The sequence below is a fragment of the Rhea pennata genome, chromosome 2, assembly GCF_028389875.1.
Source record: "Rhea pennata isolate bPtePen1 chromosome 2, bPtePen1.pri, whole genome shotgun sequence".
Taxonomy (NCBI): domain Eukaryota; kingdom Metazoa; phylum Chordata; class Aves; order Rheiformes; family Rheidae; genus Rhea; species Rhea pennata.
The window spans coordinates 143,592,824-143,609,903 of record NC_084664.1 but is presented as its reverse complement, the minus strand read 5'-3'; the positions used below and the strand labels follow the sequence as shown (position 1 = coordinate 143,609,903).

General features: G+C 38.4%; 1 protein-coding gene across 1 annotated transcript; it reads left to right on the top strand.

Annotated features, from left to right (window-relative positions):
• Positions 1–1,519: 1,519 nt before the first annotated feature.
• OSGIN2 (oxidative stress induced growth inhibitor family member 2) lies at positions 1,520–16,006 on the top strand. Its single transcript, XM_062568367.1, has 6 exons — positions 1,520–1,592; positions 4,447–4,601; positions 9,007–9,143; positions 10,615–10,806; positions 11,454–11,545; positions 13,613–16,006. The coding sequence occupies exons 1-6, from the start codon at positions 1,549–1,551 to the stop codon at positions 14,658–14,660; spliced, it is 1,668 nt and encodes a 555-aa protein (XP_062424351.1). The 5' UTR covers positions 1,520–1,548; the 3' UTR covers positions 14,661–16,006.
• The last annotated feature ends 1,074 nt before the right edge of the window (positions 16,007–17,080 follow it).

Below are 17,080 nucleotides of genomic sequence, written 5' to 3'. Positions count from 1 at the left end.
AGACTTCGAGAGAGACAAAGACACTGTAAGACGTGGGTGTCTCAAACAACAGATGGACCATTACTAGGAGAGGCTGAGAGAGCTGGGGTTGTTCAGCCTTGACAAGCTTGGAGGGATCTTGTCTATGCATATAAATATCTGAAGGGAGGGAGTAAAGAAGACTGAGTCAGACACTTAGTGGTATCTAGTGACAGGACAAGAGTCAATGGACATAAATTAAAACAGTAATTTTAGAATTAAGAAAGAAAAAAACCATTTTTACTGTGAAAGTGGTTGAACACTGGAACAGGCTGTCCAGAGGGGCTGTGGCATCTCCATCCTTGATCTCCAAAACCTGGCTGGACACAGCCTTGCGCGACGGCCCCAGCTGCTGCAGCTGACCCTGCCTTGAGTGGGGCTGGCCTAGACCATCTCCAGAGGAGCCCTTCAACCTCAACCCTTCTGCAACCAAGAAGACACTATGAAACGCTTTCTCTGAAATATACACACCTGCAAAATATTTATAATCAAAACATCATTTAAAGTACCTAACAAAATATATGTAGTTCCTAAGTAAGTAGGTATTAATCAAATGGTACCTAGAAACCTTTTTATCTAACTTGCTTTCTGTCCAATGGATTTCCAGTTATGTGGATTTTACCTACGAAACATGATCACGCCCCAGTAAGAAATACACTCGTGTAGGAAAGGTTGGGCGATTACTCTGCTGTAATTCACTTCAGTAACAGTGAAGTGCTTCCCTCCCTCAGCACTCTGCCTGTCTCTGGTCTTCATTCAAAAATTCTTTATGAAACCTATCTTTTCTGGCACCTCCCCCCGTTTCCAATATGGAGCCAGGGCAGGACCTCACACACAGCTATGCTGTAAATAATAAAAGGCCCAGGAGGGTCAGAAATTAGATCTGAGCAGAGTACAGGATCCTGCTTTTCAAAAAAAGAGAAGAATTACGAAAGTTCACGAGCGGTGTCTCTTCCCTTCAGCACTGGCCGCAGCGGCTCCAGCGCCGAGGCCCGGCCCCGGCCCCGGCCGAGGCGGCGGCGGCTCCGGGGGGCTCCGGCCGGGCCCGCGGCCGGCGGGGCGGGCGGCGGCGGCCCGCAGGTGCGGCCCGGCCCGCGCGGCGGCGGCGGCAGGGCGGCGCGGCCCGCGAGGGGCGGGGGCGGCGCCGGGCGGGCCCCGCCGCGGCCCGAGGAGGGAGCGTGGCGCTGCGCGGCGCCGGCGGGCCGCGGCGGCTCGGTCCGCCAGGCCGCGGGGCGGCCCCGCCGTGCCTGCGCGCCGCGAGGAGGCGCCGCCGCCGCCGCCCTCCCGCGGGGCGCGGGCTCGGCGCGGCGGCCGCCGCAGCGCGGCTGGGCGGAGGCAGCGGCGGCCGCGCCGCCAGTGCAGGCGGCGGCTCCTCCTCCCGCGCGTGACCCGCTGCCGCATGTGAGCGGGGAGGAGGGACGGGGCCGCGCGGGCCGCAGCGTGGCGGCGGCGGCGGGAGGCGCGGGCGGCGCGGCGCGACGCCCCCCCGCAGCCGCTTCGCAGCGCCGCGCCGGCGCCGCCAGCCCGCCGATGCCCGTGTGGTGCTGCCGCTGCTCCCCGGCCGCCCGGCTCAGGTGAGGCGGCGGCTCCGCGGGCGGCGCGGCGCGGCCTCGGCGGCGCGGGGCTGCGGGCGGCCGTTGGCGGCGGCCGGGCCCCGGGCGGCCCCGCCGCGCCCCTGCGCGGCCGCGCCGGCGGAGGAGCGCGCGTCGGGGCCGCGCGGGCGGCAGGTGAGGGGGCGGCGGCGGCCGGGCCCCTCGGCGGCGCCGGAGCGCGGCGGGCGGCTGCCAGCCGCGGCGGGCGCCGCTCGCCCGCGGCCCGGGCTCGCTGGCTCGCTGGCCCGCGGCCCGCGGCAGCGGCACTTGCCGCGCGTTGCGCTTGGGCGGCCGGGATGCTGCAGCGGCGGCGCTGCCCGGCTGCGGAGCGGGACAGCGGTTTGCGCTGGGCTTTCCTTTTCTTTTTTGTAACCTGATGATGATAAATTTGCACTTCGGAGAGCGCAAACTTCAGACCGAATTTAAATGAACAGCGTTCCCTTCATATAAAGAGTTTTCTGTTAACTACCTAGTAGAGAGGCAGTTTATTTATTTATTTATTTGAAAATATGCGAAAAATTCTTCCAGGATGTTTCAGAATTACTTAGTGAAAAGAAGCTTTTATGTTTTATCTAAATAAGCAAACTGAGTGGTATGATGAAAGAATTATTCTTTGCCCTCCAAGCGGTCATTTACATATGTGCTATACTTTTTTTTCCTCTTACCGTTTTTTTTTTCACGCCAGCTAAAAATAATTGATAGAAAGCATCTAAACACACACAAAAAAAAGGTGATCAGGTTTAAAACGTAGTTATTTGACGGAACCAGCATAAGCTAAACTAAGGACTGACTCATCTTTGTGTGCCATATATATTTTACCAGGTCTTTACTGATACAGAGCTGACTACTAAGTGTGGAGTGCTTGTGGGGAGATTTTTTTGTTTGTTTTGATATAAAAAGTTGTGGTACTTACTGACTTTCCATTCCGTATTTGTTCTAAGGTTAGAAATATGGTGGCAGTAGCGGCCCCCAATTTAAGATCTTCCTGGGTTTTGGTGTGAGGTTCTTACAAAATAAGTGTGCTACAGACACTCGCGTGTCATCTGCTTCATATGCGCAGTCGCTGGGGAGTTGCATGTTGTAGGTAGACGCTGCTCTGCAAAATTCAGATTCTTTGCTCTGCCAGTTCAGCAGCTGGTCGTGCACTATTAAAGCTGAAGAGCAGCGGTGTTTTTACTGCTCAAGATTCTTTTGTAGCCTCTACATATACCACATAAAAGAAGTTTTCTTTTTTTCTTTCTAACCATCTAGCAGAGAACAGTGTATTAAAACTACACTAAAGCATGTGCACTCTCTTTGAACTTGTCTTTAGCAAGACATAGAATAATATTACCAAAGTTAACTTTGAGCAGAGGCCGGAAGATAATACAGCCTGCCTGTACAAACCAGCAGAAAGAGGTGGAAAAAGAGCAGTATGCTAATTAGATATCCTACCTCTGCTCTCTGCTCACTTTCATCAAACTCTTGCTCTTCATATTTTATACATTCCCATTATCATAAAGAGCTAATGTGCAGCTATAATTCAGTCAGTCGGCAAGGCTGATTTGAAAGGCAGTTTGAAAACTTTATTTCTGTGTTTTTTCTACTGCAATAAAAATGAAGTATGTGCTTTCTGAAACAAATAAAACCTAAGAAGAACTTCTGAGCTTTTTAAACAAAGGAATAACAATCCCAGTAGGATTGTGTTACAGCGTGTACCAGTGTCGTTGTGTCTACTACAGCTGTGTCTCTAATTTTACTTTCAGCTTACTTATTGAGGAAAAGTTTTTTGTTTGGTTTTTGAGGTTTGTAGTAGAACTATGAGTATTGTGGGAGTTTAGGCAGTTGCCATGGTTCTTGAAGGCCATGGGAACTGGCTGCATCTCATGCTTTTAGGTTCCACATGGAAAACAATTTTTGAAGTATTAGAATAGCTTTAAGGTAATCAGATTCTTAGGAAATAAATAAGTATACTCCATTGGGGCATTTTTATTTAAAAAGTTATTATTAAGTCTTTATTTCAAAGACTTACTAAAAACAAGTGCCAATGACATTCTTTTTTTTTTTTTTTTTTTTTTTTTTTAATTTGACATTGCCTTTTTAACTGTATGGATAAATTGTGCTTCTTTAATGACCTGGAAAGGCTTCAGAGAAGGCTAACAGATCTATGTAGTCTACTGGTTGTGAAAATGGTCTATTGAGCAGTAGCTGACCTGACTGATGGATGACTGTTCCTTTTGTAAACACTTAACAGTGATAAAATAGGTTATGTCTAGCTTTTGTAGGGACTTTTCTCCATCTTCCCACCACTGCCTGCTTAGGCTACCTTTCTTCTACCTGAACAGAAGTTTTGTAAAGTCTCTACACTACTCAGCAGGTAGAAAGGTATGTAGATAGCTGCTGTTGTATCTTAGCTGCTCAGTCACCTTTGGCTGGTTTTAATATTGTTAATTGGCCAGGCAGTGTATCCCTCCTGCTTTGATAAGGACAGTGAGAAACAAATTCCACTCTGTGGTGTTGAACGAAATAGTATTTGTTGTTGGTTATACTTTGTTGGCTTTATATACTCTGAAATGAAAGGGACCTGCATCTCCAAGGAGCCATCTGTCCATTTGTTATCCTTCTGTAGACTTTCTTGAGGAAACAGGGTTTTTTTGATTATTTTTTTTTTTAACTACTGTTAGAAAAGCTGTGCTGAAGAGTAAATTTGGATGAGGAATATCTGTTTTACTCTTTTTTGCAAATTTTGTAGCTTTTAAAGTAAAGCATCAAAAGTACCTTTGTTTTTGAAGGGGCTGTTACAATCATAATTCAACTGTTTCATTTTGGTTTTATCCCCTCTTTCCTTCTTCTTTAGAAGCTACAGTAGCCCTGAAACTGAAGGACAACTTTTGAATTCCTTTGTCCAGTATTTTGGTGACAGTCTTGGGAGCAAGATTAAAAGAATGCCTTTAATAGAAGAAACTGTTCTGCCTGGGGACCCTCTTCTCACTCTACCTGTAGTAATAATAGGTGATTTTTTTTCTTATTTTTATTATTATTATTATTTTGGTCATTGGGTCATAAAAGTCATTGCCTTTACAAACCTACTGTATAAAGTAATTTATAATTAAATAACTATCTGCATAGTGAATAATTTTATTAGATTGATACAGTACTTATAGTTAACTAGTACCATTAAATTATGTTAAAAGACTTGCTGGTGAAGTGTATTTGAATTAAAGTCGTGGTTTGATGAAGTTGAACTGCATTTGGCAGCAAATAATGAGTCTTAACAGAACTGTTTTGGTTGTAGCATTGATCGTACAGGATTTGATTCACATGATTCTGTTATGTTTACATTGGGTTGCACGGAAGTTGTTGATGCTCCACTGGTAGAAATTTGTGTGGGCAATGGAGACAGTTGAAAGTATACAGTAAAATGTGTGTTGTATACTGCTTAGATGCTAAAATTACTCATTAATTCCTTTTCTTTCTGTTGCATCTAGCAACAGATCTGCTAGCATCTGAATATTGTTCATCTGTACCAAAGTGAATCCATGTCAAATCAGCCAGTTCAAATTAATAAATTGTAGTCTTGATTAAATAGTTAAAGGCTTGTTATTGTAAAATCTTTCCAAATGACAGGATAGCAGAAGAAACAGGCTTCTTAGGTGGATAGCATTTGCTGGGAGCTCCAGGGTGATTTGTATTCGGCCAAGATTTCCCAGCAACAGCAGGTTCCAACTCCTTATTGCCATGACTTGATGAAAGCACAAAGAAAAGGCCTTGAGTAAAGGAGGCTTTCAGTAGCCTGGTCCAAAGCTATTGGTGCTACAGCAAACCAACGGCAGGCAAGCAGAGAGAGATTTAAGAGAATGATGTTTTCATGTATTATGTTCGCAGTAAACCTATGCTACTTTGAAATAGTGGTATTTGTGCAGTGGCTGTTCTCAAAGCTGTATTCAGTGATACCCTAAAATAGCGCTCATGTAATACATTAATGTGGATGTGACAGACATGAATCATTCGGTGAATTCTCCATCATAGTTGAACAGCAACAATTTCCTGGCATTTTGTCAGTCTCGGTATAGGTTTGCCATATGGTAATGACTCATCCTTAATTTTGTATTTAATTTTGTAAACATGCATTATGCAAATACCTGTGCTCAATACGTACTTTGTCTAGAACTGTTTTCTGTGTGCTTACACCAACCACAACTGTCTTGACTGTCTCCAGTGGAAAACAAATACATTACCTAAATTGTCTGAATGTTTTTTTTTCTCACATATAATAGAAAAAAAATCTGAAATTGATTTTCTCCATTGACAGCCTATTATCTCTTAATTCATGGCTGTCTGAAGAAGCCATAGAAAGGACCTAAAATGATATAATATTATAGAAGAACATAAAAGTAGGTTCTTTGCCCACCTTACCCTCCCTGTACTATTGTTTTGATCTCCTGCAAGCATTTCTTTTATATCTGAAGTGTCTCAGGGATCTGCAGTATTTTGCTGTATTTTGTTATGTTAAAATGTACTTCTTTTAGTATCCCAGTGCTACTTTCTCATGGTGCCATTTTAATAGTTAGAGAAAGATGGCACATATGTGTAAGGAGTTGACTTCATGGTTGAACATTAATTTATATTGTCCTTCATTTAGCTTCACCATTCCATTTTTACCTGTATGATGTCTAATTTATGATTTGATTCTTACTTAGATAGATTGCTCTGCCTAGAATACTGTGTAACTTAGTGATAAGGAGTAAGTTCTGTGCTGTGCTGCTGTATCTGTTTCCTCTCAAGAAACTGTGAAGAAACAAATTGAATTTGGATGAGTTGGAAATGGAAAATTTCATGCAGGAGTTCTAAATCTAGAGGATGTTCTGTACTAAACATTTTCATCTCCTGCACTAGTTTTGATCGTTACTGGGTAAACACAATATGGTCTTAAATTTTCATCCAGATAACAAGTCTTTGGTTATTTGCTTTAAATTTAGGCACATAATGCAAAGGTAATTCTGCTGTAGGTTACTGTTGATCAGAAGCTTCTTCCACTACTTGGACAAAATGTTAACTACTTTTGAAATAGGTTATTGGGTTTGGAAATACATTGATTACAGATCTAAAATGTATATAATAGTAGTATCTAATCTCTCTCTCATGATGAGAAACATTATAGGAAGTACTGCATGTGAATAAAGAGCAAAAAGAGCAAACTCTCCAGGTTTAAAATTCTCATTTAATTTCCCTGCCTCCTCCCCAGGGATTCTGTGAGAGAATAATAGTAAAATTTACTGCAAACTTTGCAGCAGAACTTTTATCTTACATGTTATTGAGAGCATTTCTATGAGGGAATTTCTCTTCCCTCGACTGGGTCTGCTGGAAGAACAGGGACTTGGTAGTCCTAGGGGAATGGCTAGGGAACTCAGTAATTCACCTTAAAACAACCCTGGCCCTTGCTAGCCTTTGTGTTGGCAGCTTTTGTTTTCCAGATGGTTCTTTTGGGGCTTATCCAGTGAGAATGATCCATAGCACAGGATTCTTGTAAGCTGGTATTTGTTTTTTCCCCTCCTTTGCAGACTTCCTCACAAATTCCATTATACCACAATATGAAAAAAAAAATTACACGTTTGTAAAACAAATCGTCTTTTTAAATTATGCACAAGATATAATTCTGCCCAAAGTAGTTAAATGTTTAACTCAATCATGGGAATTGAACCGTCGATATGATCAGAGTGCAGTCTCGTGTAATTGTTTGGGTTCTAGGCCTTTGGAAAAACGTGCTGATTGAAGACTTCTCCCGACTTGCCGGTCTCAGTTCATCTGCAGTAAGCACACGTGACTTTCCTGAGCACGTGCCTGTGGCCAGCCTCTGCATGCACCATTGTGTGATATATATACTGGTACTTGGGACCAGAGTTGAGCCTAATTCAGTGGAGGAGGAGGAAGAGGTCAATGTGCGAGAGATTGAGAATGAACAGGAGAATAAGAAATAGCGACTGGGCAAACTGTTGGGGAATGCAGGAACTGGGAAATCAAAAAAGCAAGAGGAGGACACAGGCGTTGGACAAGCAGGATTGGAAACTAGTGATGGAAACAGTGTGTGGGAAAATTATGGGGGACAGTGTAGGGGTCAACGCTGACATCAAAAGGAGAGTTGAAAGGGCAGGAAGTGAAAAACTAACATCCTAACCATGAGGGCTATATAAAAACCAGGAAGAAACTAGTGATTTCATTTTTAGCTCAGAATTTGAATAACATGTAAATACCATGAGCGCGTGCCACTTTAGAGGGGAAACAAAGACTAAATACTGAATAGTGTCTCATTAAGAGAACACTGTGCTTTTCATTCAGTTAATGGGGTTGGGGAGCTATAGAAACAACAGTACATAGTCACGTGTTTGTGTTATGTATCACATACTTTTATTGACTTAGCTTTCCCTAACCTATGCTATTTAACTTTGTGATATGAACATTACTTGAATACCTTGAGAATTTTCATTTATAAATATGATCCCCTACTTTGTTTAGTAATAGTCAAAGGAATAGAAGTATTTACCTAATATTTGTGTTACCGTATGGTAATATTTTGTCCTATCTTTTGGGCACATTTGAAAAATAGTGTATTAAAATTGCAATAATTCATATAAATAAATTATAAAATGATATAAAACAAGGATATAGAAAGATGTTTGATATTGTTGCTGTTATGCTTAATGATGAAATGGTCTTAAATGAGTTTCTTGTACTTTAGCACTTATCTACTGTATGTATTTGTCCTTGCTCATCTTTTACGTGTCTATTGTGCTGAGTCTATAGCTTCTCATTCTGACTTGCACTGTCTTCAGCTTTGTTTCTGTTCATCTGTTTATTTCTTCTTCTTATCTTGTAGTCAGACCTAAATAACACATACTCCTGGTTGTCTTTTATTCCGTGTTTTACAGTACCCAGTGTAAGTGAGAATACAAAGTTGTAAGATGGTAAAACTATTCAGGTATCAGTGATTGACAGGTAGACCAAGTTTTATCCACTGAGTCCTTTTCATACAACAATAGTGAATTTGGCATACTCAACTATGAAACAAAGTCATATGTATGACTGTTTATGACATTTATGACTGTCTACATCATGGAACAAAATTCATATAAAAAATTCAATGTGTTGCATTTCATTGGTAGTGTAATCAAAAAAAAATACGTATTTTTTAATACTATGTTTGTACCTATACTTTTCAGCTAATTTCTTGTTACCTGAAAAAGTCTCTGGTGAGTTTGTTTGGAGGAACTTCTAGTGGTAGACTATTTTACTGCAAAGACAAGCTTCTTTAAATAAGGACGGTACCACACTGTACTGCTAATATATAATTTTGTTGTTGCTTATTTGGTGACATAAACTTTAGCTTGCTTACATTTTTATTGACTTCTTTCTTTTATAGGAAATGGACCATCAGGAATTTGTCTTTCTTACCTGCTCTCTGGATACAGGCCATATTTGTCTCCGGAAGCTATACATCCGAATCCCGTTCTGCATACTAAATTAGAAGAAGCTCGACATCTTTCTATTGTTGATCAGGTAAGCTTTTGTTGCCATCTTGTTCAGATCTTTTGCTTCTACAAAATAGATTATAAAACAGCAGGCTTTCTTTTATGATCCTGTTTAAGATGCTCTTGCAATTTACATAAAAGTAGCGCCACACACAGAAAAGGGGTTTAACTTTCTTAACCCACAAAGAATTAAGACAACAATAAAAATCAGCAACTGTGGCCTCAGGCAGCTAGCTTTATCTCTTGACTTCATTTTTCCTACCTATAAAATAAAGGGCAGTATAAACTTTCCTCAATAGCTGTTAATAAATTTATATATTTCAGAGAAAAGCAATGCATTTTAAGAACTGTTTATCCCCCAAATTATATGTATTGCATCATGGAGAACTAATGCATTTATCCAGTCATATTTCTAATGTATTAACAAGTTACTCAAGTTATTTTGTTCTTCTGTTAATTTAAATGGAATCAATTCACTGTCACTGGACAAAGGCTGTTTTTTACAGTCTGCCCTTTGTCATGTCCTCATTACTTGCCAGAACTGTCTATAGCAGCACTTGGTCTTTCAGTGAGCAGCTGATAAAAAGATTTTGATTTTCACATAGTGGCATGTTTGAGCACTATAATTAAGGATTGAGGAACACATGCTACTAATGTACTTGAAGTATGCATACTTCAAGTTTAAAATATTCCTAAATGATACAAGTCTTCTAGGACTCAATTTTTAGGAACATTAGAGATGAACCTGTTTTTCTTTTCTGAACAGTATATACATCCTTCACTATTTGTGTTGTGGTCACAATGACTCTTGTGCTGTTTGTCATCCTTGCTTACATCTGATTTTTCTGTCCTGTTTGAATAGTTAAATTTCCTGCACTGTTTTTTTCCCCTGCATTATTTTCCCCCCACTTCTCCATTTGTTTGCCATGTTGCTATTTTCTGCTTGCCCCACTCTACTCTTGACTGATCATTGACAATGTTACTTCTAACTCTGTTGTCTGTGTGAACTATAATTTGTTTGGACCAGAAGCATACGTCTGTATTTGTAGTGAAAAAGTAAGAGTTGTTTGTTTGTTTGTTTGTTTTAATACCATACTGTTTGCATAGGATGTTGACCATAAGTCACAAAGCTTGTTTATTGGCAGGAGAGTAAATTGACTTTTTTTTTTTTTTTTTTTTTTGGGGGGGGGGGGGGGGGGAGTTGCCTACAGACACTTCATGTTCTTCCTGGCTTTTTCCTAATTTGGGAAGCTAAACTATCTTTTGGCCTCAAGACGTCTATATTCCCTTCAAGTATTTGTTATTACATTGTAGAAATACTGAATCATGAGTTATTTCAAAAAAAGGTTTTGTGTGTATCTCTACATTAAATATTTATCTGTACTTAAACTTCAGATTAAACTAATTCTCTGCTTCTTGTTGAAGTTCAACTTCTGTATATCAGAATGATATCATCTGTAGTAAAAGTTGTAGAACATGAACCTTCTTTCATGCTTTAGGATCTAGAGTATTTGTCTGAAGGCCTGGAAGGACGCTCTTCAAATCCAGTCGCAGTGCTTTTTGATACGTTGCTTCACCCTGATGCTGACTTTGGATATGCTTACCCACCGATTTTGCACTGGAAGCTAGAACAACATCATTATATTCCCCATATTGTGCTTGGTAAAGGACCACCTGGTGGTGCTTGGCATGTGAGTAAATTCTTCATGTCACTTACAAGATAACATTATCATTTTGTAGTTTTAGGGGTTTATTGCTATCTAAGGTTGGTTGTTTAGATACTAATGGCTGTTGCAGTTCCAGCTGTTCAGTTTACCAAAGCACAAATATGTTAGAGATGCAGAAAAGGAAGGTAAAAAAATTGCCCTTTAAACTGGGATTTGTGAATATAACTGCTGTCTTGCATGTTTTTTTTTTCTCTGTTAGTTTAAATTTAATGAGTTATAATGAAGTGTATTTTCTGTGAGTCTTTCTCCTATCCCTCCATTATTTTCCAGGCATTGTTAAACTGTCTTGAATCATAGTGTTCATATCTCATTGTTTTCACTCTTTTCTTACATCTGTTTGGAGTTTTCAATAACTTGCTTTTATTTTCCTTTTCTCTTGTTCTCTCTTCACATTCCACTTTGCTCCAATAAATTCATTAGATCGTGTAGTTATTAAAATAGTATCTAACTATAATATGAAAAATTATTTCCTCAGCACTTTGTATAATGTTCACATATTGTTATATTCTAGTATTGCTCTAAATGATTACAGTGTGAACAGTTTCTCCGTGTTTTACATAAATATATCCGTTTGAAATATATCTAGTTACACATCTTGTTTTTTATCATAGTCTATGGAAGGCTCTATGTTAACAATCAGTTTTGGAGACTGGATGGAATTGCCTGGACTCGCATTTAAAGAGTGGGCAGCCAACAAGCGCAGGTAAAAAGATCACTTAGTGTATTTGAAAAATAGGTAGTTGCTATGAGAATCGAGACACCATTATTCTAAGAACTGGAAAACAGCCTCGCTGTTTACAGGAATGCCTCTTGCTTTGTTTATTAAATTGCCTGATGGCACTGAAAATGTTTCTTCACTGTGTATTTGGGGGGAAGAAAATGGACAGTGGTTGGCCAGAATAATATATTTTGAATGCATCAAAGGCAATACCGTGCTTACAAGCAGCCATTGAAGTTGCACAGAGAACTGCGTTGAGCAGGACAAAGAAGTGCTGCTACTATAAACAGTTTTGATCAGACTTGAGGAATTTAAAATTTGCAAAACTATTGTAAGTTCCTCTTTTAACTTGGGCATTTACTTAAGTTGTTATGCGTGCTAGCTTTATATATATATATATATATATATATATATATATGTGTATGTATGTATGTATATATATAAAATTCAGGGAGTCAGTATATTTCAGCATTTGCTTCAAAGACAAATGCTGCAGCATCTAACATGATTTTGTGTATGGATTTTAATTTTAAGGCAATAATTCAGTGTTTCTCTATGTTATTTTCTAGTAGTAAGTTCCCTGAACAAATTTTAGAGAAGAAAAATTGTACAAACTCAGAGACTATAAAATTAGAAATTATAAAATTACTATCTTGTATGAGCTCACTCAAACTTCAGGCATGCAATTAGTATACAAAGACCTGTGTGATAACACAAATTCAGGCACTCTAGGTAAGCTTCTAAATTCAGAATATTCCTAACTTTGTTCTAGCAAAATTAAAGGAAATTGTTTTTCTGCTATCCATGGTAAGAATTAAAGGAATAGATTTAAATTTGGGGGCATGTGTTTAAGAGCAGACTGTTGTTTGTTTTAGGACAACGCTTGCAGTAAAGAAACTGTACCTTTGTTCTTTAATCGCTTTCGTAGATAACCACAGTAATCTTGCCTCCTTATTAACTTAAATCCTATAAGCTTCTTATTATCTGAAGCTAATTTGTTTATATTTCAGATTTCAACAATACTAAAACCAAAAATGCTAACTTGTTTTACTACAATTAAACAAGCATATTTAAAAGTACTGGTTGTACTTGAAAACTTGTAGTCATGTAAAATATAGTTTCATATGTTTTCTTGTAAGAGGTCATGATCATCCTCCTCAACAAATATCTCCCAGGGTTTTCAGAGTAAGAACCTGAACATTTACAATTGCTATTCTGTGATTTTTTTTTTTTTATCTATGAGTAGCCTGACCTCTTGTAACTATATTTTTAAACATAATTCAGTGTCAACCCTGATGTTCAGTACTAATGTTTCTTTTTGTCTTCCTCCTAACTTTTTCAGCTTTTTTTTTTCTTAATAGATAATAAGGCAGCAAACATGGTGAGAAAAACATAGATGTAATATCAGGATCCCAGTGAAAGAATATGTTTTTTTTAAATTAGATACTCGGACATCAAAATCCTATTTATATATTCCCTTTAAGATTCTATATAATATTTGCTTTTTAATTCCTGTAGGACTTAAAGTTCTATGATATGGAACTACGTAATTTGATACCTACTGAATTTAGCTGTACTCAAGGGATGTCTTGAGTAAAGTATTCTTTATTGTACTTGGCAAGTAATGTAGCAAACTTAGAGTTTCTAAGTTGACGCTTAAGAGTTACTATGCTATTTAATTATTTTTTCCTAAGTAAAGGTATCCTCACTGAGTACAGTTTTTGCTAGTATTGTGTTGTTGACTGTAGAGAGGTTAAACTGGCTTTGTAAAACCCTTCCATAAAGATAGAACTGTTATTCTGCTATGGTACTGTAGAATATTTTTATGCTTTTTTTGCTTGTTACTTTAGCATTTTAAAGTTTTTCTGTCTTAGTACTGTAAATCTTGTTTTGTACATCAGGAATCAGGAGTGCAAATAAAACAACTTGAATGAGTTTGAAGATACTGGGCAGAATCATCCCATGAAATTTGGTCATGTAGTTTGTCAAGTATAATGTTGAAGCTAGCAGGATAGTCTAAATATTAACCAGAACCTTTCATTTTTGTTTTAGAAATATAAAGACTGACAGAGTAATGCCAGAGGAAATAGCATGTTATTATAAACACTACGTTAAAGTCATGGGCCTCCAAAAGAATTTCAGAGACAATGTTTACATAACATCAGTATCCAGACTTTATCGAGGAACGGATGATGAAGATGAAAGTCAACTAAATGAAAATATTTCAACACAACATTTACAGATGGAAACGGAAGATGGACAGAAATCACTGATTAAGAGAAACTGGGAAGTCAGAGGTTATCAGAGAGCAACAGATGGTTCTCATGTGCCATTCTGCCTCTTTGCTGAGAATGTGGCTCTTGCAACTGGAACCTTTGATTCTCCTGGCCGACTACAGGTTGAGGGAGAAGACTTTCCTTTTGTGCTTCATTCCATGGCTGACTTTGGAGCTGCTATAAGCAAAGGCAAATTACGTGGGAAAGCAGACCCTGTATTAATTGTGGGTGCTGGACTTACAGCAGCTGATGCAGTACTGTGTGCATACAACAACAACATCCCAGTAATCCACGTGTTTCGTAGAAGAGTTACTGATACAAGTCTAATTTTCAAACAGTTACCTAAAACTCTTTATCCTGAATATCACAAAGTCTATCATATGATGTGTACTCATACTGTAGATTCTAATCTACATTCTGCTTACACTAGTTTCCCAGAACACAATGTACTTTCCTTCAAGCCTGAAATGAAATGTGTTCTTCAGAGTGCCTCTGGACTGAAGAAAATCTTGAACTTTTCTATAGCCTTAGTTCTGATAGGTTCTCACCCAAATCTTTTCTTTCTGAAGGACCAAGGATATGGCATAGGGCATCACTCAAATCAACCAATTACATGCAAGGGGAATCCCATTGAGATTGATCCGTATACTTACGAGTGCACTAAAGAAGCTAACCTCTTTGCTCTAGGTCCTCTGGTTGGAGACAATTTTGTACGATTTTTAAAAGGAGGTGCATTGGGCATTACACGATGTTTGGCAATAAGACAAAAGAAGAAACGTGAACTGATTGAAAGCAGGGATGGAGGAGGTGATGGGGTACCGTAAGGGAGACATTAGAAACTGTCATGTATGGAATTACAGATGAGTCTAACAAACCTCACAACAAAAGTCATTAGCAGCCACATTTTTGTTGTATACAAGTAAGCTGCACTTGTATTGCTTGGTAAAGGATACTGTTACTACAATGCTTCATCTTTTCAAAATACAACAATTGGTCTGCTATTACAACTGATCTCTACTCAACTGGAATAGCTTCCAGATAAACAGAAAATGAGACTAACTTACATTGACTTGCCTGTCATCTCTTGCTCAGCTAAAAGAGCAGAATTTCTCTGGGAAAAACAATGCCTGCCAGAGTGGCTTTACATTTGAGTGTCAAATTCCACAAAATCTTATCTTGAGATTCATCTAACTTCTAAAAGCAGAAAGCTCTCTTAGTATAAAATGATTCTTGGTCCCAATGCACGTTTGGATCCTTCTATTTGAAACAAGTATTTCATTTATTTGCCATAGTAATACAGTAATACTTTGAGCACTTAGTAAAATGGTCTTTACTATAAGGAAAATTTCTGTAAGCAAAGGCATATTGCTCAACAGTTATAAATTATCCCACTTGAGAATTGGAATAAAAGAATCAGCATTCCCCTTTAATGCATGACTTGACAATCCATTAATGTTTTTTTTCAATGGTATGCTTAGAGCTGGGTAAGTGCAGAGAGACTATAACCTGGGATGTGTTCCCCTACAGTGATATGTACATTCTGAGAATACTGATTAATACAAACAATAAAGTGCTGATGTAAGTGCTCTTATTACAGTGTCAATATACTGAACACCTAGTATTCTACTGAAAAAAATATTGGAAAGACAAGTTCAAAAAAAATGGTTTTAAGTTATAAGGAGTTTTCTCAGCCCTACTTTAGGAAGACTGAAAGAGATCACTTGACTGATGAATGATAGATATTCTCATCTTCCATTTGACCAAGCATTTGTTATTTCTCCTTTTTTCTAGAGCAGCATATAACATTAAAACTTATTTAGGATTGAATCTCACAACCAGCTTAAAAAAAACAACATAGTTTCTATAGAATCTGTTATGGCTTGTGATAAGACAAAAACTTAACTTGCACCTACCTCTGAATCTGCAATTACTACTGCATAAGGTAAGATCTGGAATTCATTGCTGGATTTTAACATAGTTTATTTATCTAAATACACTCTAGGATTATTCACTGTGGTGAGGTAACCAACACTTAGTTAGAGAATGGTTAGATTATCTTTTAGAACTCTCTGTGGATAAGTGCTTGGTTTTCATTGATTCATTACCAAACGTTTTAATTCAAATCCAGTGTGATAGAATAGCAGTTATCCGATTAAATTCTTTGTTTGCTTGTTTGGCTTTTTTTGTGTTAAAGAATGTCATGTTTGATTAAGGTATTGTATTTGCATGATTAAAATCTCCGTATTAGAACTTGAGCAGATTATAAAAAGGAAATTAGGTTTACGCTTAGACTTTGTGAAACTGCTAATGCATGCTGGAGTCCCAGCTGTCTAACTTTCCTAATTTGTAGAGATACCTTTGTGCTATAAATGTCTTTTCCCTGTGCCTACTACAGGCATCATGCATATCAGTAAGTTACTCAGACTTTGGACATAGAAATTAGAAGTGAAAAGCTAAAGTGTTAAAATGACATCATTTTCAGTGGAAGTCCAGAGCTTTAATTTCTTTGTCAAGTATGAAATGATAAATTTCAGTTTAGAGCTAATTTTATTAGAAGTAATTTAATTGCATAAAGATAAACATAAATAAAGCAATTTTTGTGTTAATTTCTGCATTGCCTACATGGTTTGAATTCAGCCATGCATTGTCAATAATAGTTGTTAATTTTTTATAACTAGTGATATTTGAAGTGGTCTTAATTATGCTGAACTCGAGACTTATACCATCTCAACTTAATTATGAAGAAAATAATTTGCCTTTTTTTTAGCAGAAACTGTGTGTTTATAAGTCTAACTTAAACCTGTGAAAATTAATAATTATAATTGAGAATTGGTGTCACATATGATCATAAAACTTAATTGCAATTACTACATTAGCAATATGTTTGCACTGAGATTAAACTGCTTTATTTTTGTATCAGTATAAATGTCTGAACACAACATGCCATTGCAATGTTACAGCATTTTCATGTGTCACATCAATCTTTTAAAAAGCCAGCAAAACAAAGGAAGAAATTTTCTTAAACACTTATTAAAAAAAAAAAAAAAAAGCAAAACTCAAAACAACCGAAGTGCAGCATCCTCAGCTGCTGCACTTACATCCTGTGTATTAATTGTGATGACAGTTTTGTAGCAGAGATTTTTTTTTGTCCTGTTTTTATAATGCTTCTTTTACTGCAGCATTACTGCACCTTGAGGTTTTGAGGTTTAGCTGGTTTTTTTTTTTTTTTTTTTTTTTTTTTTTT